We start from the raw sequence: 25,675 nt of genomic DNA on the forward strand, positions 1-25,675 counted from the left end.
CTAAGAGCATCAGTTTAGCTGTGTAGGTTGAAATTTATAGTACATGCTGATTTGTGTCAACATGTGACAGGAATGATTGTAACAGGTAATTTCCTTTATCTACATGGATATTTTATTACTTCTACAATGTAAAGTAGGAATGTTTTACTATATGGAATAGTTTTTATGTTCCTTTTATTTTCATTGTAAACCTTTCTTTGTATCATTGTTACTTTGTCATCTTCACTATTAAGCTGTCCTTTGGGGGTTGGGTCACCTTGGATTGGAGGATTACTGTTGTCTGGGAGTTTCTCCTATAAAATTGATCTCTCTTAGAGTTCATTCTTATTCTCCTGACCATAGTCAGTGTTTCTGGTAATTCTGCCATAGAAACCAAGTGGCCTGGTGAATTCAGAAATGGACCAGGGTCATCATGATTGATAAGATCAAGAGGCAGCAGCAATAAGACACAAGCCTGGTAAAGAATAAGATAAATGGTGGAAAGAAGGGTTTTAAAAATGTGACTGACGTGTTTCATAGAGAAAATTTTTACAATACCCCATGTGAGTGTGTTGATTCTAGCAGGAGAAAGAAAATCGTACAGATTCAGAAATTGACTTAGACAGTAAGCTTGAACTATGTCTGTATTTACTGTTTCTTTCCACTAGTGTCTCGAAACAGTACAGGGTCTTCTGAAGGCTGGGAACATGCATGCTTTCCAAAACAAGAACACAAAATGGTATCAGTTTCCCTCTATTACTTAATTTATCTTTTTTGTTCCTTTTTACCATGGTATAAAACTTCACCTAAGATTTGGGATCTCATTGTTCCAGACAAAAATAGTTTTCTTTATTTCCATGATGATGCCTCAGTCATTGAGCAATAAAATTATATTGCCCCTACCGTAGCTTTTTTTTTTTTTTTGCTGTAGCTTCATGTGAGTAGACATGTTTGTTCAGAGAGCTTTGTGACTGATGTTACAGTGGGTGTGTAGGGACTTAGTTGAAAAATTAAGGTGGTAAGGATGTTAATGGGAAGGAAGATTTTTCTATCTGTAAAATTAATGTAGACTTCTGAGCCTTATAATTTTCCTCTAATGGAGCTTGCTTTCTTCCTATGAGATCTCGAAATATTTTTCCATGATACTTTGTTCAGTGTTGTTAACGTAGTTGAAATTATGCCTGAAAAGAAACTGTGGGTTGGATGGTCTTTAAAACACAGGGTATCTGTCCTTATTTGGGTGGCCTGAAGCTAATAATGCGTTGTTTAAAACAAGCAAAAAATCAAACTAAAATAATGACAAAAATCCCACACTCACTCCACTGCACCCACCAAAAATTTATGCCCATTGCTTCTGCTGCAAAGTGTTGCTATTATTGTTGGAATTAGATGTTGGATGCCAGTGATGGAAGGTAATATATATCTAGCTTAGAATGTATAACCTGAAGTTGCTTCTTGAGAACGTTAAGTAGGATGCCAGGTCATTGGTTTTTTGTGGAAGCTTTTGTGCCGAACCAACCTCGTGATTTTGCATCTGATACATGCCTCCAAGGAGCTATATAGGCCCACTAACTGCTTTCAAGTTTATTGGTTGTTTTTGTTCAGGAAGTTGTTTTTGTTTGTTTGTTTATTTTGCTTGCTTTGATGACAGGGTGGTTCTGCAACATTCAAGCATAGATTTCATAACAGTAAAGAAACTGTGCAAAAATAAGAAGAACCTTCATAAGTGTTTTCAAATGTAGGTCTGGTCTCCAAGGTAAATCAGAGCTGTAGCATAAAGTATTTCAGTGTAGCTATCACAGGGAAAGTGTGAGATTGCTATTTTTTAAAAATAATGTGTTTAGCTCAATTTCTTCCCAAATGAACACAGATTTTCCTATTCAAATATGTTGTGTGCTTATTCAGAAATGGGGTAAAACTAACCACACTATTTAATTAACATTAATTCCTATAGGAATATTTGCTACCCAAACATGTCTTTGCCCACACAAGATACAAGAGTAAAATTAGGCCTTAAGTCTTTGCTTTAGTCATCCCTGTGGATCCCAGGTGGATATTTAAGTAGCATTGCCTTAAGTTCACCACATTCACACTGTGATGAACCAAGAAGAAAAAGCAAATTCTGAAATGAAGAACAAATCTGCAGGAACTTTTTGGAAATGTTTTCCAGTTCATTCAAAAAATAATGCACACCTTAAATATCCAAGAGCCCTAGTAACACCAAAAGGAGGGAGTGGTCTTCAAGCTAAGATCACAGAATCATAAAATAGTTTGGGTTGGAGGTGACCTTTAAAGGCCACGTGGTCCAAGCCCCCTGCAATGAGCAGGGACATCTTCAGCTAAATCAGGTTGTTTGGAACCTCATCCAACCTGACCTTGAATGTTTCCAGGGATAGAGCATCCATAGCTTTTGTTGGCAACCTGTTCCAGTGTTTCACCACCATCATAGTAAAAAACTCTTATATCTAATCTAAACTGACCTTATAAGCCCCTTTTTAATACTGAAAGGCCATAGTAAGTCCTCCCTAGGGCTTTCTCTTCTCCAGGCTGAAAAATCCCAGCTCTCTCAGTCTGTCGTAATAGGAGAGATGTTTCACCCCTCTGATGATCTTCATGGCTCTCCTCTGGACCCACATCACTAGCTCCATGTCTTTCCTGTGTAGACAACCACAGAGCTGGATCTTAAAGTTTGCCTGGGTATCTGTTAATAGTAGATTTTAGAAGTTACAGAAGAGAACTGTTTTCTTTGAATGAAGTTGAATTGGTAAGTTTCATTTTCTGCATTAGCTCGGTGTGCAAACAATTTGAGCTAGTTCCCGTATACAGATACATGATTTCACGTATAGGTATATATGTTATCTATGTGAATATATTTGTAGATACATATGTATGTAAGACATATATCAGAAAGCAGTAGCTAGATGGGAAGAGAAAAGAAGTATACTTGCCATGCATAGTTGTAGCTAGTAATTGCAGATTTGTACTTCCCTCACTGTGAAGCAGGATAATGTTTTTGCATCTGTGGCTCAGCCCACAGGCCTGTTTCTCTACCCAGTCACCCACTTTGCTAGCAGTTTGTTTAGCAGAGGACCTGCTGTTCCTCGCTGTACCTGGGCTCTTTGAAGTGCTCATCCTTAATCTTTGTTTACTTCCTTGAACTGTTATGGTAGTGCCACCACGAACTTGGCTGTACATATGTGGAGTGGGAATTACAGTGATTCTCCCCCCGGATGGCTCTTTACCTTTCAAAACTTTTGAGTGGAGGATCTTAGCCAGTCTAGGAGCTCTGTGTGTTTCCCACTGGACATAGAACAGCTTTTTATGACCCTGCAGTCTCTCCTGGTAGGTGGTGTTCAGGCCACATATTATTCCCACACCAGCAGCTGGTTCCAAGACCCCTGCTTGCTCCTGTTGTTCACACCACAAGCCCAGGGTGTCTGCACACTGGTTTGTCTCCACTTGCTGGCCCCGTGTCTTGTCCTTTCATACTTGTGTAACCAGCAGCTGGTACTTAGTCCTTGCAGCACACAGCCCTTGCACTGGACAGGATTTCCAAGGAAGCTGGGACTGAATACCACAATGAGGCACTAGGCTCAGTCAGACAAACATGCTGACCAGCCCTGATAGGCTCCTCCTATTGTAACCCTTTCTGTTTCTTTCCTGCTTTGCTCCTCACCAACCCCCTTCACCTTTGTGTGCCCTCATCAGCTGGTGTAGTTCCAGGCACCCTGCTCCAGCACCCTGGGCCCTTGGGTTTGTGTGTTTACCAGTTGCAAATTCCTGGATATGCCCATCATTTCTTATCGCCCTTCCCTGAGTTTTCCTGACAAGGTTTGTTTCTTTTCTTAGTTATGTTTGTCTTCAGGTTTGTGTCTCCATATTTTGGTCATAGCTTCTCCTTTTTCTGTATCATCCCATCAGATAATTTTACTGGAAGGAATACTCCCATATTTCCCATACCCTTATCAATAAGTGGGACTGAGCATGTTTGGTTCTTGTAACTGCCACCCTCAACCTTCGTGGTAACGTTTGTGTCCCTGTGTGTTCTTCTTTGTGGCTTTTCCCTCTTTCTATTATCCCATTTTGCATTGTAAAGATTCTTGTCTAGACACCCTTCAAGGAGCAGATGCTGTCTTCTTTCACATAACCATACAAGTGTTTATCAGAAGTTTTCCCTTTCCTTTCCAGCCCTGTATTTTTCTAGCCACTTGTTATTTAAAGAAATCATTACAGAAGGACACTGATATTTTAGTGTATGTTAATTTTCCTTCAATAATATTAGGAAGGAGCAAAGAAATGTAAGCCTTTCTGAGTAAAAATCCAGAGTTAAATATACAAGTACACGTACAAAGAAGAATTCTGTTGCTATTTAACTTATGAGATCATAATGTTATTGCAAGTGCCGTAGTGACATCCCCCTAAATGTCAGAGATACTAAGAAAATATCTGAATTAAAAAGGAAAAGGAGGCTTTGATTTATAAAAAGTATTAACAGCCTGTGCAGTGTCAAGGGCACATAATGGTTATGAATCAAAGGAGAAGATGAGTCACTTTGACATTATTGGGTTTAGACATCTTGTGGAGAACCTACTCTGATGTTTTTTGACCTTTTCAGTTTCATTTAATTGTACTATATATGACACTGGTGGTGTAGCAATAAATACTGCTTGCATCAATGGTTGTTATAGAGACAAGGCAGGTAAGATGAGAAAACATGTGTTTTCTTTCTGCTGTTCAGACTGCTCTTTTAGAAAATGCAGCAGATGTTGTAACCTCTTAAAATTAACTTGTCATGGCCCTTTTTCACTGATAATTACAATTTTTTGCTAATTGCTGTATTTGAAATCTGTATTTGAAACATTTGATTTAAAATACTTTATTTCTTCAGTAATAGACAAATAGTCTGCTTTTGTATATAAACACTGTTACCCTGAATTAGATAAATATTATGAAAGAATATTAACAGAATAATTACATATGCTATTTTTCATCTTTATTAGTTGGGAGAGGAGTTTTTGCAAAGGCAATTGAGAAAAATCCTTCCAAATTGGATTTTGACAAGCTGAATTTTCCATTTAAAATTGGCAGGTATTATAGATGAGCTCATTTAATGGGCGTTTTGTTGCAGAATTGTTTAGCTATAGTAAGTAATTAGTTAATTTGTGTAATTGTGTCTTATATTTCACTTCCCTAAGTGGATAAAACCATGGCGTAGAGAAAAGGCATTTATTTCTGTCATGTACACCTTCCAGTTCTTCCTCTGGCTCATCCCACTCCTTTCAAAACCTTCTCATTCATGTCAGTACCCTGGGTTTCCACTAGAAGGTCCTGTGGTATCTTTTTAAGTTTCTTGTTCTCCAGGTTTCATGTAGGTGACCATTTCATGACAAAGACACTTATGCAATGCCAATTAGTGTAGTTCTGGGTTTCATTATCTCTCAGAATCTCTTTCTGTTGCCTGAGAGTTGTACAATGTGCAGAATCCATAGAAACCTGGTCTGCCACTAATGTGCAGTGAGCAAAGGCTGAATGTGCCTTTCTTCCCTTTCCTTTCCAGCCCTATTATGTTTCTAGCCACTTGTTATTAAAAGAAATCATTACAGAAAAACACTGATATTTTAGTACATTAAAAATTGTTTGCAAAGAGATCTGACTTTGTGCTATGTTTAAAAGCACCTCGTGTTTAAAATACATTTTAAACATTTCCTTGATTAAATGGATATATGTTGTTGAATTATGCTGAAAAAGAATTTGTTGTTATGTTTTTAGGAAGAATGAATGATTTAGTTAATATGTATGTCTCTTCTGTGCCTGTTCAGGTGAAGTGAGATATCTCTAATCTAAGCACAGGCAAAAACATTCTTTACTGTGAGGGTGATCAAACATGGGCATAGGTTGCCAAGAGAGATGTGGAATCTCTGACCATGGAAGTGCTCAGAACTTGACTGGACAAGGCCTTGAATGACCGGCTCTGAGCTGGGGGCTTGGATGAGGTGATCTCCAGAGGTCACTTCCTACCTCAGCCATTCTGTGATTCTGTGATATATGTGGTATTTATATATCGTTAGCAACAAGGAAAAAAAATTATCTGCTTTAATTGAAAATTACTCGCTACTTCATTTATTGAGGTTATGTTTGGAACTTGTAAGCCAGGAAAAAACCTAGGTCATTCTACTTGTTTTGGATCTACCATAACAATGAGGGAAAAATACAAACCACTTTACCGCTGGTACCACTCACGGAGATTCTGTATCGTAACTTCAAGAAGCAATTTTGTTCAGCAGGAACTCAATAAGTATTTTATGAGCTATGAAATAAGTTAACAAAAAAAGGCAGAGTGTTTTCCTTATAAATTGTTTCTGTGTATTTAGAAAGAATAAGATTTTTTTTTTTCCTACTATCACTAGAATATCTTTTAAGAAGAATTATTTGACTTGCTGGTGCATAGACAAGTTCATCTTTAGATCAAAAACAGTATTTCTTTTAAAATATGATATATGGATGTCTTTTGTCATTGATTTAGTCGTTAAACCAATGTATAGTGCATGGGAGCACTGATTCAAAACTAGCATAACTGACCTAACATTTTTCCATCTGAAAACTAGTAAATGAGCCTTGAATGGAATTACCTTAGATGTCTTAGGACAAGGCAAGGTGACTAATTCTTGCCTACTCTCTCGAATTGTGGTATGTTTTTGGTGAATAGATAACATTTTTTAAAAGGAAAAATATTTAGATTTATTTAAAAACGCTATAATCAGAAGTTCTTCCTGACACTTCCAGTGTAGGTTCTGAAAATTTTTAACCTCAATTTAAACATAAAACTGTAGAGCATCACACTTGGAGCGTCAGGAGGATGCTGGCACAGCTGTTCCTTCTTGTCTGAATACTAAAGTATAATTTCAAGACTCCTCTGATGATTACTAGAATAATCAAAAATTCTAATCAATTAGTGGTTACTTGAGATTTTTTTATCAACTGTGTAGCAGTGTCCATCTCCAAATCTGATGCTGATATTTTGTCTTGATGTACACTGGAACTTATTACTATCTTTTGCATGTGCATATATGCATCATCTTGTTGTGTTGCATATAACATAAATTAAAATCTACACTGAACATATTTTAAACAGTGTAGTTAAAAATAATTTGAATTGCAGCTAAACATTTGAAATGAATGATAATACTCAGTTATTTTGGCCTAATGCTAATAGGGTCACACAGTTGTTAGGGTTGGAAGAAACCTCTGGAGATCATCCAGTCCCACTCCCCTGCCAAGGCAGGGTCACCTAGAGCAGGTTATGCAGGAATGTGTCCAGGTGGGTTTTGAATTTCTCTCGAGAGGGAGACCCTACAACCTCGCTGGACAGGCTGTTCCAGTGGCCTGCCACCCTCAACGTAAGGAAGTTCTTCCTTATATTGAGGTGAAGCGTCTTGTGTTTTAGTTTATGGTCATCCTGTCGCTGGGCACCAGTAACATACTCAGTGTAATTTTGGTCTGTTATTTTAGATGGCTTTAACATTAAAGAAATATTTTAGTGTATGTTTTTATAGGATAATACTGACTAATAAAGGAATCTAATGCTTATTTTCGCCTGTTTTCTCTTTATTCAGTGGAACAAGTTCCTGTAGAGCCCTACAACATTCCACTGTCTCAAGCCGAGGTGCTGCAGACAGGCAGTGATGTGACAATGGTTGCTTGGGGCACTCAGGTCAGTAACTCTCTTAACAAGCTATTTCTCACCCATCAAAGCCTAGCATTCAAGCTCAAGTGCAGGCATTAAAATGTGTCTTCCATCACTATATGCTTGAATGAATGTTTGCCAGTGTTTATATTTCTGTGAAACCTGCTTTTTATTGTGGAAGTTTTTACTCATTTTTGATTGAAGATGACTCTGGAAATGTAGAAGAGGTACCTGTGCAGCAGGTTAATGATTTTTCTATGGTTATGGAAATGATAGGTTTAAGAATGGGACAGTGAGATTTAACTCTGAGGAAGGCAATGGGAAAGAAAAGTTCAAAATAGTGTACTGAAAGAAAAGTATACATCTTCACTGCGTGATTTAAGGAAGTGTAATCTGGGGTTCCCTTTATACAGAAAGTTAAAAATCCACTGAACATTTAATACAAGTAGGGATTGATACAGGTTTGTTCTAACAGTTACATTCTAAGCTGTTCAAGAACATAATTGGCAACTTTCCCCCCACTCCCAAATTAAGATCTGCAAATATTGAAAAAGTTGTTAAGAAAATACATCTTCATTGTCCAGAATTATAGAAAAGAGATTTGAGTCTAGTTTGGACTTGTCAGAAGTTACTATTTCCTTGGGCTAGTTGAATCTGAGAAGCTTTTAGAGGAGAGAGTGTTACAACTTTCATGACAAAGAGTATTGAACTGATCTCTGGGTTTGTGCCTTTTTGTCGTTATTGTTGTTGGGTTTGTTTGTTTTGTTTCGTTTGAAATTTCTAATCTTCTGTGCTTGTCTGTGGTAGTTTCCTTGTTTTCAGACTACTTGATCTCCTTCATATCTGTAGTTATTCCTAGTAGTTTCTAATACTTTGCCCTGGTGTTTAATGATGGACTTCTTAAATATCTTTACTTGTACATGTTTTTCTCCAGCAGATGTTGGTAAAGTAATTTGACTTGAAAAATAATGGCTTAGAAGCTGTCTATGATATAATATCCTGAATTTACTCAGTAGGCAGTAGTGCAGAGAGGACTTGGAGTGACATGCTTCAAAAAAATGATGTGTTCTGGTGCTTGGAAAAATTTAAGACAGACATTTCTTTTGGTGTGACTAAAAATAGGACAGATGTGCAGACCTAATCCAGATTTAGGATCTGACCAAACCATGGGTGTGGCTGTGCCATACAGCATGGGGACAGATGTTTCACAGATATGCAGTAAATCCAGTGTGTTGGATTGTCACTGGAGGTGACAGGGTTCTGCAGATCAAATGGGTTCAGTGAGTTTGTGCTGAGGGTGTGTTCAGGTGAAGTACATAAACTTGGAGTTTGAGTGCTAATTGTGCTACCAATCCAGAATTTACTGTCAATAGGCAGAGGGCTTGCACAGACTCACTGGTAACTTGTCGTATGGTTTTGGACATGAGGTAGTTGCTTGGCAGCTGCTGCTCTGGTGGGGTTCCCTGATGCTAATTGTCCTGGGTGGTGCTCATGAAGGGCAGCAAAGGCTTTTAGCTCCTCTCCAGTTGTGCTCAGTCTTTTATTGTCATTAACTAATCTGTTTATTGTCATTAACTAATCCATATCCCCTGTGAGCTAGGTAAATGTTTTCATTTGTACAGAGAAACAGCAAAAACATCCATTCTATGTGCCATGTTGAAAATTCTCAAACATTCTTATTACAGCCACAGATGTATTAGAAGTTTAAACAAAAACACTGCAAGCTGTGTTTTCTTTCTGTTATTGCAATACTTCTATTGATATCACTTGTAAAATAGTCCTTTTGCATTTAGCTGTTCATATAGGTATGATGTAGTTTGTGTTTAAATCCTTAATCATCTTATTTCAGTATAGAATTTATGCCTGTCTAGGATTTATTAATGCCCTCTAACCTTCAGGCAAGTGACGCTGCCTGACCATGTCCATATTACTAAATTCTGTTGCCTTCAAGATGAAGATGACCTCATCCAAGCTGATTATTTGGGATGGTCCTTGGCTTCAACCCTTACCTATGCCTAGAAGTTGCTTGATGGAGGTCATCTGCCACAGTCCAAACCTGTATTGTGAAATGTTCTAACAATCAAGAGAGCACCAGAGTTTATTGGCAACATCATATTGAGAAATTTTTTTACCGTCATATCTCATGAGCAGATGCTTCTTGCTGAGATATTTGTGGAGGATAATCTGAGTTGTAACAGTCGTTATTTTCCATGTTGGAGCATTTGCTAGCAAATGCTTGTTTTAGGGAAGCCAATGCTTGAAATACATTTTGCTGAGAAGTGTTTTATAACCAAATGTCAAGATACAGTTTTGAATGTATATAGTATTGCTTTATTTTCTGTTCTTAGCATAATATACCTTATGGAAAGGATGGTAATAGATGTGGATTGTTTTATATCTACTGTGATGCAGTTACATATACTACTAAATAGATTCCTTAACTGATGGATAGGGAATAATCTGTATTCCAGTTCAGTGATGGCCACTTGCTAGAGGGGAATACTTTTTTGTTTTAATAAAATGTTAATTGTAGTAACCAGCTAATGCAACATTTGTAATGTTGGTGTTAAACTGTATATTGGAAGACCAGTAAATGGTTAGAATATTGTGCTACTGCTATATGCTTTGATTGTGGGGGTCAGGAATGGATATTTACAGGTAACTTTTTATGTGATGCTTACTTTCCTAGCTGTTCATAAGATAATGCTTTGGAGATGATCACTTGGTTATGTTTCACTTTCAGTAAGTTGTAGCAAGTGTAGTTACTGGGACTACTAGAACTGTTTCTTGGCTTTTTGGCTAAGATCAGATGCAGTGCAGTGTAGTATTTCTGAATGTACGTAATGCTTCTTTGCAGAATTGTGTGGGACTGCTACATCAAAGTACTTGACTGTGATGTATTTGGGTATTAGCTTAGTTACAGTCTTAACAAAAAACTTGTAAAACACATTCAAACTGATTACAAATAGTGAGGACCGATACCGTTAACTGAAAGTCACTTCTCTAGAAAGAAAATTTTGTTCTCAGTGATTCTTCAGTGAGTTTAGTTTTTGGAGTGGAGTTAAAATACTAGGAATAATTAGGTAGTAAATAAGAAGAATGAACTGAATACTAAATGGTTATTACTGAATAGAAAGGTCTGTGTTCAACATGCAGGTGATATGTTAAATCACTGACTGTATTCTATATGTGTAATTTAGAACAATTTACGTAATTTGGATGATTTGGTGATGATACATTGCTTTTTCAGGTACATGTGATCAAAGAGGTGGCAACAATGGCTCAAGAAAAGCTTGGTGTGTCCTGTGAAGTTATTGATCTGAGGACCATCTTACCTTGGGATACAGAGACTGTTTGTAAGGTAAGGAAATGATGCATATTAATTTAAAAACAACCCCAGTTTTTTTAAAGACCTAGATTTTTTGCTTTCTTTTGTATATATTGTTCTGTATGTTTTGTTTCATATCATAAATTCAGAGTACATGCACCCTGCATGGACCAAACATTCGCTTTAGCATTAAAAGGGAATTCTGTTTCAGGGTTCAAAATACTGTCAGAATACATGTTCTTTACTTTGAAGCAGAGGACACAATTTAATCAGACTTCTGCCTGAAAATTGCTTTTCCATGATTTCTGACTTTTCGTCTCATCTTTGTTGTCTTTGGGTCTGAAAAGATCCGGTGACCTTTTTATCTTTTTTTCTTGCTGTTTTAGGTTAAGATCTTCATCTAGTTTTAGGTCTGCAGTAATGTGCCTAAGTGTTGTTTATCTGTATTTTTAGAAATAAATGTTTTGATTTAAGGTATATTGAATTTTTGGGTTGGGTAGAAAAAGCAGCATTTACTCAGACTACCTAGTTTGAAATTCATGGGTACTGGAAAGTCCTTTTCTTCTTTGTGGAAGTCTTTGATGTTGCTAACAGAACACTTGCTGCTTCTGCTAGAGCTGAGAGTTTCCTTAAGCTGGCAAATCTACAGTCCTGCAGGACCATGGCTAACAACTCCTTGGGTCCTAATTCAAGCTAGGTACACTCACTCATGTTGCTGAACAAATTGATCAGAAGACTGGAAGATGTCTGCAGCTTTCTTAGCTCAGGCCTGGTAACTGTAGTGCACTGAGTTAACCACAGGGATGAGAACAGCCACGGGCTTGCAAAAAGGTATGTGATTCCATCCAATACTTCCTCTGCTTGCAGTTTCTAGTTTAGAGCAATATGGTGTATATCTACAGCTAACTCAGATGGTACAGATGTTTAAATAGGGCAGAACAGGCGCATACCTGACTCTCTATATACTTGGAATATCTTAGTTGTGTAGACAAGGGTTTTGTCATTCAGTGTTTGCTCAATAAGGGCCTTGCTTCTGGTCAGGTAACATATAAACACATTAAGTATGATAAAGGGAAAGATGCACCATTGATCTGCTACGCTATGGCAAAGCTTGTATTTCTCCTCAGTTTTATTTATCGGAGGGACTGCCAGTGGGATGGGATGGAATAGATTATGGGAGGAAAGAGCCATGTTGCGCATCTGCTGTTGGCAGTGTTCTGCTGTCTGGTTGTGGATGTGTTACAAATTGTGTACTTATATGTGTAGCTATGAGTTGCCTCATAAATTTGATCTTCTTGGTTGAAGTGTTTTCATTCTTTGTTTGAAGTGTATTTCTTGTGACTTGGCTGTACTTTCTAGCTGTAAAAAATGAAATGTGTTGAGTAACTGTCATCGATTTAAAATGAAACTTTGGCCATAATAAATCCTTTACAATCTCTTCTGAACAAGCAAAATGATTCTTTTTTTTTAGTTAATTTTCCCCCCTCCTTTGAAGATGATCTGTCATTCTTTGAAAACAAAGTATGTCTTTGAAAGAGCAGTTAAGTCTATTTTTTTGGGTTGGACCCGCACTGAAATGCCATCAGGAAAAAATGTAGCTGTGCATAGGAAGTGCAGAGCTTTAGTTGTACAATATTTTGCAAATATGTTCTTTAAATTTGGATACTCTGTGAAGATTTTCAGATCATGTTCTGTCCTGAACGTCTTTTAAAGTATTGTGGCATAAATAAAAATATCATAGAATGGTTTGGGTCCTAAAGGACTTTAAAGATCATATAGTTTCAACTCCCCTGCCGTAGACAAGGACATCTTCCATTAGATCAGGTTGCTCAGAGTCCCATCCAAGCTGGCCTTGAACACTTCCAGAGATGGGGCATCCACAACTTCTCTGGGCAACTTTTTCTCTGCCTCACTGCCCTTACAGTGAAGATTTTTTTTTTTTTCTAATATCTGATCTAAACCTACTCTCAGTTTGAAACTATACCCCCTTGTCCAATCACTACATGCTCTTGTAAAAAGTCTCTTTCCATCTTTATTGTAGGCTCCTTTCAGGTACAGGAAGGCTGCAATTAGGTCATGCTAAATCCTTCTCTTTTCCAGACTGAACAATCCCAATTCCTAGTGTTTCCTTGTAGGAGAGGTTCTCCACCTCTCTAAAAGATGGAACAGATGGATCTGTTGCTTTAAATCTGTTAATAAGTTTACTATTAAGAATTAAGAGAGTAATTTCAAAAAAAGTATAGTGCCTGTTGGCTAGGCAGTTCAGCTATTTATTATAATAAATACCAAATAATGAATGTTTTTAGTTAGCATTGCTGTTATGTTAATTTGGCTGTATTCTGGCTGGTCTAATGGGAGAAAAGTTAAATTCTCTTCTTCTGTAGATCTTGTCTGTTTTGTTCAGCTGAAAATAATTAGTGGTTTGCATTTATGCATTAGGTGGTTGCATTATGTAACCCTGAAACTTTTTAAATTTAATTTGCATCCTGTACAGCTTTTAAGGTAATTGCCAATGTAAACAGAAGGATGGAAACTACACTTCTAGCTGCTTGCTATAGCTTTATCTCAAGAGGAACTGCTTGTGGCAACTGTTGCAGTTGGTAGTGGCTTACAGCATCACTTTGGGTGATGGGACTTATTATTCCCTCCCTGAGATGCCAGTGTCAAGGTCCAAAAGAGCAGTAGGTAAGTTGGCCATTCCAGAGAAAGTCCTCAGCTGGTCATTGGTCTGCTTATGTTCTCTCTGTGGGCTCTTAAATGATAATGGAATTGCTTTTACTCCAGTCCAACCAATAAGCAAGTTATCAGCTCTCGGAGGCTGCCCTTTGCCTCAGACTATTACTTGTGTCAGCACTCATAAACATCAGGCCAGCTTTTTGTTTTTCCTTGTCTCACATGTGTGTTTGAAATGTGTCCATTGTCTCTTTGTCCTGTTGGATGCAGGTGATGGTGCATGTAATACATCATAACCTTACTGCTCTTCTGCTGGTGCTGGGATGCATGGTCCTTGGCTGAGGGGAGTCTGTGTGGTGTTGGAGACCAGGACTTTGGGTTTTGCTGTAAAAACACATCCCTCAGTTTTACTGCTAGAAGTGTTGTCCTTTGTGATCAGTAAAGGCTGTCATTTTAATCTTAGCTGGAAAGATATTCGACTTTAATTTGACAGCTGTGGTGTAGGCATGAAGAGGGATGGGCTGAAATTGTTAGTGCTTTGGAGATGAGCAATAATATGTCAAAATTTTCACTGCAAATCTAACTCCTTAGTCTGCTTTTTGTAGCTTTTTCTATAGAGGAAATTATGTCATCAAAAGGCATATTTCCTAGAACTATGAGAAGTTGTACTTCACAACTGCCGCCAGAGGCCTCTTCTAGTCAAGTTAAGCATCTGTTCTGACTTTGCATTGCTCCTATGAGCATGTTTATGAATATATAGCTTTGAGGGAATTATAAATATAAAGAATAAATATAGTGAGCATGAAAAAAAATTGTTGTCTAATTTTACTGATATTTTCTTTGCATTTTGAAGATTTTGAGATTATGCTTGGTTTTGAAATACGTTAGCATTTGCCATCTGCATGTGGAGATGAGGTTGCACCTGCCTGGAGCAGACTACCATGGACTTCAAATGGATCCCAGCAGTAATTGAAACTTTTTTTGGTACAATTTGTGGAAACGTGGGTCAACATGCAAACGGGGGCTGGATTTTTCTTTTGTCAATCTTCAGATGTCTAAGAAGGAGAAATGAAGTTTGACCTAGTTACAGGAGCTCATAGAGAGAGCTCATTCTAGAGAAAGGATATTTCCTAAGGGTCATTCATCAGAATTGCTTCAGCAGTGTGTTTTTTTATGAGATAAATTGGCCTCTGGAAATACCATGGTTTAAAAGTTTGGTCTTTTTAAAAGTAAGTTAGGGAAACCCTAGTTTTCCTAGAGTAAAGTTAGGTAAGACAAATTGAACTCTTAATTTTGTAGCTGTGAGATGACACCTGCTGCTGACTTAAGTAGTCGGCCTGTTTAAAAAACATATCTGACATATTTTTACTAGGATAAAAGCAAAGAATCTATGAGTGTATGTGTTTTATGTACATTTCTATACATTAAAATGCATGCTGATCTGTAGTCTTTCTAAGGTCTTTCACAAGAAAAATTGAGTAGATTGTACCAGTTGTACATGCACAGAGCTCCAGTGTATTGCTTCTGAATGAGACACGAAGCAAAAGCAAACATGCTTTTTCCCTAGAGGGTTGAAAGTAAACCCAACATCAACTCCCAATATGTAGCTGTATAAATCAGCTTCAAAAGTTTTGTTTTTATGTGTTGGAAGAGTGACACAAGCTTGTTTAAAGAGTATGTGCTGCCTTTGCTGCTTCCTTAGGAAGTGTAATAGCAAAGGCCATCCTTAGATTGCTGAGCGTCTTGTCTGTGTATACATTTTCAGTGTCATTGTAGTCAGTGAGAAATTTGCTAGGTCTCTTGTTTACTTTGACAATCTTCACTGATTTCTGACTAAAACTCTTGTTTTATTCACTAGGACTGGTATATGAGTGGTACAGCAGTTATAATTCAAAGAGAGATGAGCTAGCTGTCCATAGAGTTGATATTTTTTTTTTTTTGTGAGGGAGAGAATGCATTCCCTGTGCTTATTCTAACATCAGCATCCTCCATCTGTGTTTTTTTTTCATGTATGAGTGGACTGGGATCAGGAGTGATTTTTTGCCATTATACCTTCACCTGTAAACAGGAATGCATGAAATTAATGTGTTTCTCAACAACCCTGCTGACAGAGAAACCTCTGCCTTGAATGCTCTGCTGACTGTTGCATGTGCATGCAGACATCTGCTTTTAGCACAGGCACAGCAAAGATGTCAGTTCCTAATCCAGACAGGTAACACTTCCCCACTACTTGATTGTTTACCTGTGCTACTATTGAAAGAACAAGCGGCCATGAAGGATGCTGCTCAAAAAACTGAAACATGAATTATATGTGAAATATCTATAAAAATGTTTTCTTTATACACCGCAAAACTGTTTAAAAGCACTTTTTCTCCCTTCCGGAATGAAGTTTTCAAATAAAAGTTTTATTTTCTTCACTATGCTTAACAGATTTGCTTGGACATTCTGAACAGATTAGGCTGTGTGGACTTTCTTGTGTAAGAACTGCTGGGTGATGTGATATTGATTAAAAAGCCAGTGGCACACTTCCCAGTGCTTCACTGGTCACATTCAGGATAAGTTGTAGTGGGTTTTATATTGAAAAATATGCATGTGTTACTGGAGGTAGGAAATCTAGCTCAGGATTTAGTACTCTTAAGGGATTGTGCAAGTTACTGTAGCTTTTTCACCCTGAATTCAGCCAAGAATGTTATTTAAATATTGAACTGATTAGTATCACTCTGCCATTTTAATTTCGAAAGAGAAAATTTGCAAATAACATTCTTATACTTTTGTATTATTTAGAAGGCAAGTATTTGCCACACAAAATGATACCTAATTAGTCATCTTAACTGTCTGTGAATGGTTGCTACCTTAGTGCAAAGAAGTGCTGAGAAAAAGTCATTCTGAAGTTGCTTCCTTGGGGCACTATGCTGCAGTCAAGTGAAGGGGTGTTTGTAGTTCTGGGCACTCAGTGTTGCTTTGCTCCTCTCAGGAAGGGTTCTGCAGACGCCCTCATGGAGGTCAGCATAAAGGCTTGTCAGGCTGCAAACACATAGGCTGCTCATTGGAAAGAGCAAATCTGAGCAAAAGAAAAGCAGAGTTCCACAGAGGGAACCAGGGGGTAATACAGATTGGGGCAAACTCTGTGCCTGTCTTCCATCGAGGCTCTTTGATGGGAGCCTTTTTTCCAGCATGTACTAGAGCATTATCCTTAATGCACAAGTGGCATTTTTGTCAGATATGATCAGTGAATAATTTTCAGTAGTAGATCTTTCATGTCCTATACTTAAAAGGCAGCATGTCCTAGCAGACCTATGGGTCTACCAGCTTGTTCCATTCCTTTAAGTTTACTTCATCGACTTGGACTGTGAATAAAAGGAAAATCAAGATCAGCAGGCCTGATGTGGGTTTTTTATGCATTAACTACACTCACCAGGCATTGAACTGTACAATTGTATCACAGGTATCCTGGGATCAGATTTATGTTTCTTGGCTATCTGTTCTTAATCTTTTGCCATTTTACATGTTGCTCTTTGGATTTCTTATTGAATGGATCTTGTACCTATAAAATGTGATTAAAATTGTACTGCTTGCATGATGACAGTTAACTTTGTCACTGTTTCCATAAGAAACTTGTGTCTTTTGGTCTTGTAGTTTCAGGTTGCTAGAGAGTGCTGTGGACTGTTGCTTGGCTTCCAGAAGCAGAATGCTGGAGCCATACTTGGAGGCAGACATTTTAGAGTTATGAGAATATATATGTAACCATTTTAGAAGCTAATTATTCATATCTTTCCTCTTCTGTGTTTTAAGAAAGCTTTGAATGGAAGCCTTGTTTTTTGTTCCCGTGTATCTTGTTTTTTCAGGGATGTACCTCAGTGGCAAGGTGTTTGTGTATATATAGTTCTGTTTTCTCCTTTCTCCCTCCCAATATAAAAATAGTTCTCAGTCTTTTTGCCTATGTATTGACAGGGGATACTTGAGAAACAATCTGATTAGAGAAAACCATAGACAGAGAAAAGGCATTTGCATTTAGTTTCTGTTAACATAGAGTATAGTGCTGATGATACTGTCCATCCATTCTTCATCAGACCTTTTCCCTTTTGCTCATGTTATATATTACAACCTTCAGATTTAAAGGCACTTAGGCAAATAAATAAGCAGTGGTACGTAGTCTATAGTTAGAAGCTATTTTATGGTTCCAATATGTGCATTTATTTTTTTCCTTGCAAGTGGTGCTGATTGAATTCTAATGGAAGTTGGGATGAAGTTCCATGATGGTAATCATATATGAATCACTCTTCCATAGACGTAATTATTGCTTCCCTACAGTATTGCCTTTTTTTAAATGTCTATAGCTATTTATCCTGCCACTATCACTCAGTTGAGCCAGCTGCTCTTTTAAACTTTTTTTAGGATTCATATGCTGCAGATTCTTATTATTTGTGCTTTATTAACCTTTACCCCATGAGAATGTAGTTTTAAGTATTTCTACAATAATTTTGTACTTCTAAAGATAATGTTGAAATTTGTCATGCCAAGATTTAATGTGCTTTTTACTGAATTATTGTCTAACAATATGCATTTATTAATAGCACAATGCATTATATTTAGCTTCTTGTAAGTATTTTTCTATTCACAGTGATGGCAGTCTGAAATGCTTGTAATAAAAGAATAGACTGCAGAGATTTCCAAATTGTCATAAATATTGTTGGAATTTTTTTTATAGTAAGGCTTTGTTTTTCTTTAAGATACACATACTCACTGAGATCTTTTCCAAAGAGCTTAGAGCTATACCTGGTATTAGACTTAGTTTTCATTATGCTGCTACCTTCTCTGATACTACCAATGTGGAACAGGATACCATTTCCCATCGCTCCCATCTTCATTTTGTGTTCAAGAGTCTGTACTTATGGATTGCTTTAATTTCTATGTGCAACACAACAGTATTCTGCACAAGAAATGGTTTTCTTCTAAATAGACTCAGTCTATTCTATAATTGCTTCTTCTGTCAAGCTAATATGGACTACTCCTAAAGTCCCCCAAGCCTCTTGAAATTCTTTTAGTCTGTTTGACTGCTCCCTGCAATCTGGTGGGCTGATTTAGTGCGTAAAATCCTGAATATCTGTTTACCTTATTGACTCATTAAGATAGAAACAGTTATTTTCTTGTTATACATATTATAACTTCTTGTTACACAATTTTTGACAGCTCTGAGACGCATTAAGACCTTTACCATATTGAAATGTTTGAAATTCTGAGTATATGTTAATGAGTCCTCTGCTACTATTTTTATCATAAGGAGGTTGAACTAATCTGAAACCCTTGCAGTTTGCTTACTTGTTCTATGTATGTAATTTGCACTGTCCTGGAATTTATAATATTTTACTGAATAGTGTGATAGAATAGGACAGAATTAGCCTGGGTTTGGTGGACATACTACTTTTGCATGTGGATATAGAAAACCAAAAAATTGCTGTTTTGTAATGTCACAAAAAATGTTGTAGAATGAGATGCATGTATTGAATTATTGCATGATTATATAGTGGTTTAACATGGAAAAAACAGGTCTGCATTTCTCTTTCTCTCCAGAAACAAATTAGACTAATTTTGTTTTCCTAGCTTTTTTGTTTGCAAAATATGCTTTTGAGATGTAAAGCTGCTACTGCAGAAATTTTCATTTGATGAGCATTTTTGAGAATCCTAAACTTTGTATATTTCAAAGTTCCTGAGGACTTTAATGTAAAAGGAAATTATAAACCAAAAAAATTAATTATATTTTTCTATGATACTACATTTCAGCAGTGTACTTTAGCAATTTTTCCCCTTTATTTGTGATTTCCTTTCAGTTGTTATATGGAACTAACCCTACAGAACCGAGAAGCTGCCTGTTGTACAGAGTATTCTTTTTCATATAACACATGACAAAATTTCAAGGGACAGATCCTAACTTTTAGTCTGTTCTGCTTGAAATTTTTCTTCCGGCTAAATTACATTTAGATTTTGGGTATTTGTATGCTGGATACAGCAAGTGATTAGTGATGCTGTGACACCATGTAGCTTCATCTCTTGGAAGATGCTCATCTAATTTACCTTTAATATCAGCCCATTAATATCTCTGGAGGTCTTTGTACCTGTTCAGTACTGGCATCTGAGCATATTCTGTTTTCTGTGCTGAAAAAGAGTAAAGCTTTGCTGTTATTCAACTTGATTCTTCTAGGCACAAAGGAAAAAAAAAGAAAAAGGAAGTATCTGATTACAGAGGTTGGCTTTGTCTCTCCCAGACACAAAGAGCAGGAGGAATGACTGTTGCAACATTTGCTACTGCTCTTGTTGATCTCTTCTTTCAGGTACCCATTTGGTACACAGAGATGTGTTAAAATAATTTCTAGCCTTTGTACTTTAGGTACCACTAGTTAAAATGAGGAGCCAAATGAAAGGAAGTACTTTGAGCTATGGCATGTGTCGCCATTACTTGGAGAAGAATGCAAAAAATTGGGCCTTAGTGGTAGGAAATGCAGGATGGACCAGTGACATCTGAGAAAAAGCAGGAGATTCCATTGGCAGTGCTAGAATGTTGTCATATGCTTGATTCATGTCCTATTCTTCTGCCCATGACTTGACTAGGAACTACACATCTGTATCATTCTGGAAGTGGTGTGATTTTACTTACTGTGTAATGAATCTCACTACAGTGGTAAATCTGCAGGGAAATTGGGTATTCTCTGCTTTTTGTGAATATTAGTACAAAATAAATTTCGTGTACTATCTTGACACTGTTCTTCCTCTCCTACTTTTCTACTTGTGTGATTATTCTGCAAATGGTTTTGCTATTCAACCTTATAGCTTGTGAGATGGTGAGATATAGATATTTTGCCAATTTATTTAAAATAGGAAAGATTTTTATTCATAAAATTATAAAAAGTCTTTAGGGGGAATTAGTTCAAACTGATTTTTCATCTCATTGATGAGAGAATATGAAGGATAACATATAAGAAAAACAGAAATTAAATTAATAAAGTACTGGAAGGTCTTAATCTGAAGCAATCTAAAATAACTATGTTAAACATAAGAATAATTTTTACTATTTTTTAAAATGGTGTGTTGTGAGGGGAATTGTTCATTCAGCCTACTGAAGAAGCTGCCAGCATAATGAATGCTTGCCATGATACAATTTTAAGATTACACAATTCGTTTTTTCCATTCAATTCATTTGTGAGGTATTTATTCACTTGCCTGAGCAGTATTCTGTTTAAACTGTAGTCGCATTACTTGGATCAGCAGTGAAGTGTGCTGTAAGTTGTAATTGTGCTTTGATTTGTGTCTTGTGGCTTAAGACATGCAATTGTTTACAGAGAATGCTAATCAAACTTTCCAGATGAGAAAAAAGTGGTAACTTAATACCGCTTGGTTACTGTATAATGCTCGTGCTGTAAATGTGCATTCTGTTTCTCTGTCCAGCTAAAAACCCCCATATTGCCAGTTTTAATAAGTTCCTTGATCTGCACATGACAAAACTGTAAAATCACTCTTTTGGCATGTGGTCAAACATTACCAATAAGTACTAATCTATACTATATTATCACAGCTGGCACTTGCGGTGCATTTACTGACACGCTACCTAGACTTTGAAATTCTCAGTAGTGCTGTGCTTGGAAGGTTACAGATTTCTTAAGGAAGAAGGGCTTGAATGGTTGCTGCAAAAGGGGACTCAGTTTTGAGTTTAAAGAGCATGTGACATCTATTTTTCATTTGCCATTAAACTGGTATGTTATTTTAGTACTGAAGGCAAAAGTTGATTTATTAAAACTTTTTCAAAGTTTAAAAGGTTTCTCTTAAAAATTTTGATGTCTAAATAAAATTTAGAAGGTGTGTGTTTTCTTTGTGCTTCTTACAGGGAAAATGTAGTTGAGGAGAAAAAAATAAATTTGGGTTACTAAGCTTGGCAGTGGGATTTAGTTTTTCATGTGTTAGTATTGAACTATTTGCAATATGATGGCAAAAAAAAGTTGCACTTTTACAAGCCCATGGAAACAATTAATTTCTGATTACCAGCTGTGGTGTTTTGCTGACATTAGAGAACCCTCTTGATACTGTCATTTTTTTGGCTAAGAGCTTAATGATGTTTTAAATAATGGATTGACTAGGGGAAAACGTGATTTTTAGATCTTAACACACTGTCAGCCGTTTGTGTTAATATAGTTTTATTTTCCAGTGAAAGAAAATAAATCTTTCAGAGTAATCTGTCTACACAGTAAAAAATTGTCCTTTCTACTGGACAATCAAAGTGTATTTAAAGTAATTAATGTATATGTTACTGTGTATCTACGTGTTAGATTTAAATTATCATCTTGATCATCTAGACATTTAAGTATCATCAGGATTGGTGTATACATTTTGAAGTTAAACCTGAAAGATCTTGGTTGTTATATCTGATTTCATAGGTACAAATGTTGCAAAATGTAGAGATTTTCTAGGGCAATTACTTGGGATAATTGAAAAGCTAATATATGGAACCTTTCTTGTTTCAGAAATGACTTAGTAACACAATGGAATTTGCTTAATAGAAAAGATGAATTTAGCTATATATTTTTTTCTCTGTAACTTCAGTAGTTCTCAAATATTTAGTAAAATCGTAACTTGTTTTGCTCAAGTCATCACTGTTAATTTTCTGACCTGGTCCACACTAGAATAAAATACCTTTTTTTTTTTTTTTTTTCCAGTATTGGGAAAAGGTCAAAATAAAGGAGTGTAGAAGACTCACAATCCCCCTCTCTCCTGTATTCTTCATTAATTTAGTATTTATTTAATTATCACCATTATATCAGAACTGACACGATTGAGCAACCGATGATTCAGCGAAGTACAAAGGAAATTACTGATGTGATGAAGTTTTGAGCTTTCACCATCTGTGTTCTAAAGAAATAAAATATTTCTTGGTAACACAGAAATGCTATCTTTAAATAAATAAGAAACTCTGAGCAATCTAAAATTATGTAATTTAGAGGCTCAATGCTTTTATAAGTAAACATCATTAGAAATGTGAAAGCATAAAGGAAGAAATTGTGATTTGCATTATTCAAGTGCCTTACAGGTCCTTTAAAATAATTGTCAGCTTATTCAATTTCTTTATGCCATGGTCTTGCCTTTTATAAAATTTGTATTAGTCTTCCATTTTTCCAGTGTTGCCTAAGGTAAATACATTAATTATTTGGGGCTTCCAGTAACTTTTAAAGCTATGGGTCTTTTGTCTCATTTTCTTCAAGGCACTGCAATACAGAGCTTTAATCCCCCTTTCCAATTTTCTGAATTTAGCATACTGTTTAATTTTTGCTTAACCAATTCCCCTTTGAGGAAAACAAATGACAACAAAGACTAAGCAACAGTCTTTCTCTAAAATGATAACATTCCACTCAAGAAAATTTTACCTGAGAAATCTAGAAACTGTGATAAACTTGCTTCTGAAAAGCTTTTTGCAAACAGAGCTCTAAAGAATATCAGAGAACACAGAATTTGTTACAGGGCAGTAAGGTGCTGAGCTTCTGTGAGAGGTGGTGTGCAGCAAGTGCTTTTCTGTAAGCAGATGTTGCTCAGAGTGAAAAAATGGAGAAAACTAGTAAACAACCTCATTTTGTTTGCCACCTACAGTGCTGGGTAATTGGTCTTCCCTCTGGCCCTTCCCCTAGCAAAAAAAGGTTTTTAGAGATCCTTAACAGAACTACAGCTCTGCTAATTACTGCTTTCCAGAAATGGATTGACATTTTGGTCAAATACGGTTTTGCTCCGTTGACAAGCTTAGTTATGCTTCTTTCATCATCATGCTCTGAGATGTACAGAGCTTCTTGGTAATTTCCATGGATATGTGTTTAACGTTTTCTCTCTCTGGTTCCTGCATATTTAGAGGATGTAAATGAGGAGATCTCTATAGGCATTTCAGTGATTACAGTGATGCAGTATTAATTCCAGACTGGGAATGAGTGTTACTCAATGGTATTGCATTTGGAAATTACGGCTTCAAGACAGGAAGGTCTCATTTGTGCCTTGTATGGTTCTTACAGCAACTTCATGACTTTTCTGTCTCTATCCCATCTGCCATCTGCCTTAGTGATTTGGGAGAAAAATATTATGTGACACATAGTTCGAGACTATGACATTTCAAACTGTTTAGAGGAAAGACTGTCTGAGAGATGCAAATAGTATGAAATAAGCAGAAAGGAGGGAACAAAGACTATTACTCAGCAATATTCAGAGCTCTGCAGTGAATGAATTATAGGCTTTGATTATTTATTTTGTCATGTACAAAGATGACTGCTGTCTTTTAGTTGATAAGCATGTAAAGAGTTCAACATCTTTTAAGCTGCTGATCTAAGTGAAAAATGCAAATGCCTGTGTATCATGTTAAACAGAAGAAGCCAAATAGTTAATTCTTTGAGGAGTATACACCAAATAGATAAGGAATACTTACAAACTCTTATTGCTGTTTTTTTCATGCTGCTGACTTGTAATGCTATTTTTTCATGCATCACTCATAATGGTGATGAGTGATCAATGAAAAAAATTTATAACATGCTGTTTTTCCCAGATTATTTTCACAATTTTTTCAGCTTACCAGGAGAGGCTATTTAAAAATGAAATGTATTTCTTGGTCTGTAGGTAGACTTTCTTTTGTGTACATTTAAAAATTTCTATAATTAGTGATTCTTGGGCTAACGTATTACAAGGTTCAATGCAGCAATTAAATATAGCTCTATTGTGTGTCAAGAAATATCTGTCTCAAAGATGAGGCTTGGTTTGGTGTTTGTCATTGAAGAGAATTCCATTGAGATCAGTGGCAAATGCATATATTTTGTGACAAGTTTCTGTGTATGCTAATGCTTCCTTGTCCTGCCCTAACCCATCAAATGTCATTGGCTTGCTGTAGCTCTCAGTAGCTGAAAGACGATGAAGCTTTATGGAAATGAGTAATTGTGGAATGACTTTGGTTGAGTACAAGTAGCACTAGAAGGCATATGATTCACCATAGTAATGTTTTTAAGCACTGGAAGAAGTTCTTATTTTAGTGTAGTCTAACCTTTTTATTAGTTTTAGCTTGGATATGGAAGACATATGGAACATGCTGGAAGATTATAATAGTGGCATTTTCCAGAAAATAGAATCATAGTTTCTGAAACTCAAGTCTATCTATTAAAGGAAAGATTGCTGAATATTAACCTTTGTTAATATGATACAACTTCAGACTTTTTGTTGCATACAATTGGTCCAGAAAACAGGAATAATAAAACCTGCACATTTGTATAGACTTGAGTCATCATGTGATCTTGCTCAGCTGATATAGAGAAGTAATGTTTTACCTTTATCCTGAGCACTGCAGCTTTAGTCCCTCTTCTGGGGAAAAAGTTTTATCCAAATTATTGGTTTGAGTGATAGACATCAAAAAGATCAAATTAATTGTTGTAAGGGCAACAGAGTTATTACTTAAATGGAAAACAACTATTGTTTCATGGTATTTTTATAAATTATGGGCAAATTACTGAGTGCTAACTCTGTGTTAATGATTTAAAAATCGTAGCAGCATAGTAGGAGTGTTCCATGAAACAGAAGCCTGAAAAAACCCCCAGAGAACTCTCAGATATCTGTTCCATGGGTTTTGGATTTGGACTTACCATCTTTTCCCTTCCCATGCAATGTTGTGAAGGCACAGAAATGAATTTATTTCTTTACTTTGGAAAACATTATGATAAAGAATGAAAAATAATTACTTTTAAAAAGTAAAAAATTGCATGAGGAGTTAAGCTTGTTTTTCTATGAATTTGTGTCCCGTAGTTTCTACCTTCCACCATTCTATGTCCTCCATTTACCTACGTTAAGATGCTCAGCTCCTTTCTAAAATGGATGGCTAGATAAAAAGCGACAGGGACAATTTGTTGGTGCTTACTGGCTGCTGCTGAAAGAGGTGTGGGAGAGCTAGTGCTAAGTGCAGCTTGTCTTTTATGAGGTTACAAAGTTAGTAGGAGTACTAATCTACCTCATAA

At 36.5% G+C, this 25,675-nt stretch overlaps 1 protein-coding gene across 2 annotated transcripts in view; it reads left to right on the forward strand.

Annotated features, from left to right (window-relative positions):
• The window catches only part of BCKDHB (branched chain keto acid dehydrogenase E1 subunit beta), a 116,563-nt gene that overhangs the window by 29,528 nt on the left and 61,360 nt on the right, over window positions 1-25,675 (forward strand). For both annotated transcript variants that reach the window (XM_042016692.1, XM_042016693.1), the window contains exons 7-8: window positions 7,593-7,690; window positions 10,914-11,024. In XM_042016692.1, the coding sequence (XP_041872626.1) occupies window positions 7,593-7,690; window positions 10,914-11,024 (209 nt within the window). The remainder of the gene's footprint in view (window positions 1-7,592; window positions 7,691-10,913; window positions 11,025-25,675) is intronic.

Source organism: Corvus kubaryi, unplaced genomic scaffold (assembly GCF_017639235.1).
Source record: "Corvus kubaryi isolate FWS band 111438036 unplaced genomic scaffold, C.kubaryi_AGA036_p1.0 split3-73, whole genome shotgun sequence".
In the NCBI taxonomy this organism is placed as follows: Eukaryota; Metazoa; Chordata; class Aves; order Passeriformes; family Corvidae; genus Corvus; species Corvus kubaryi.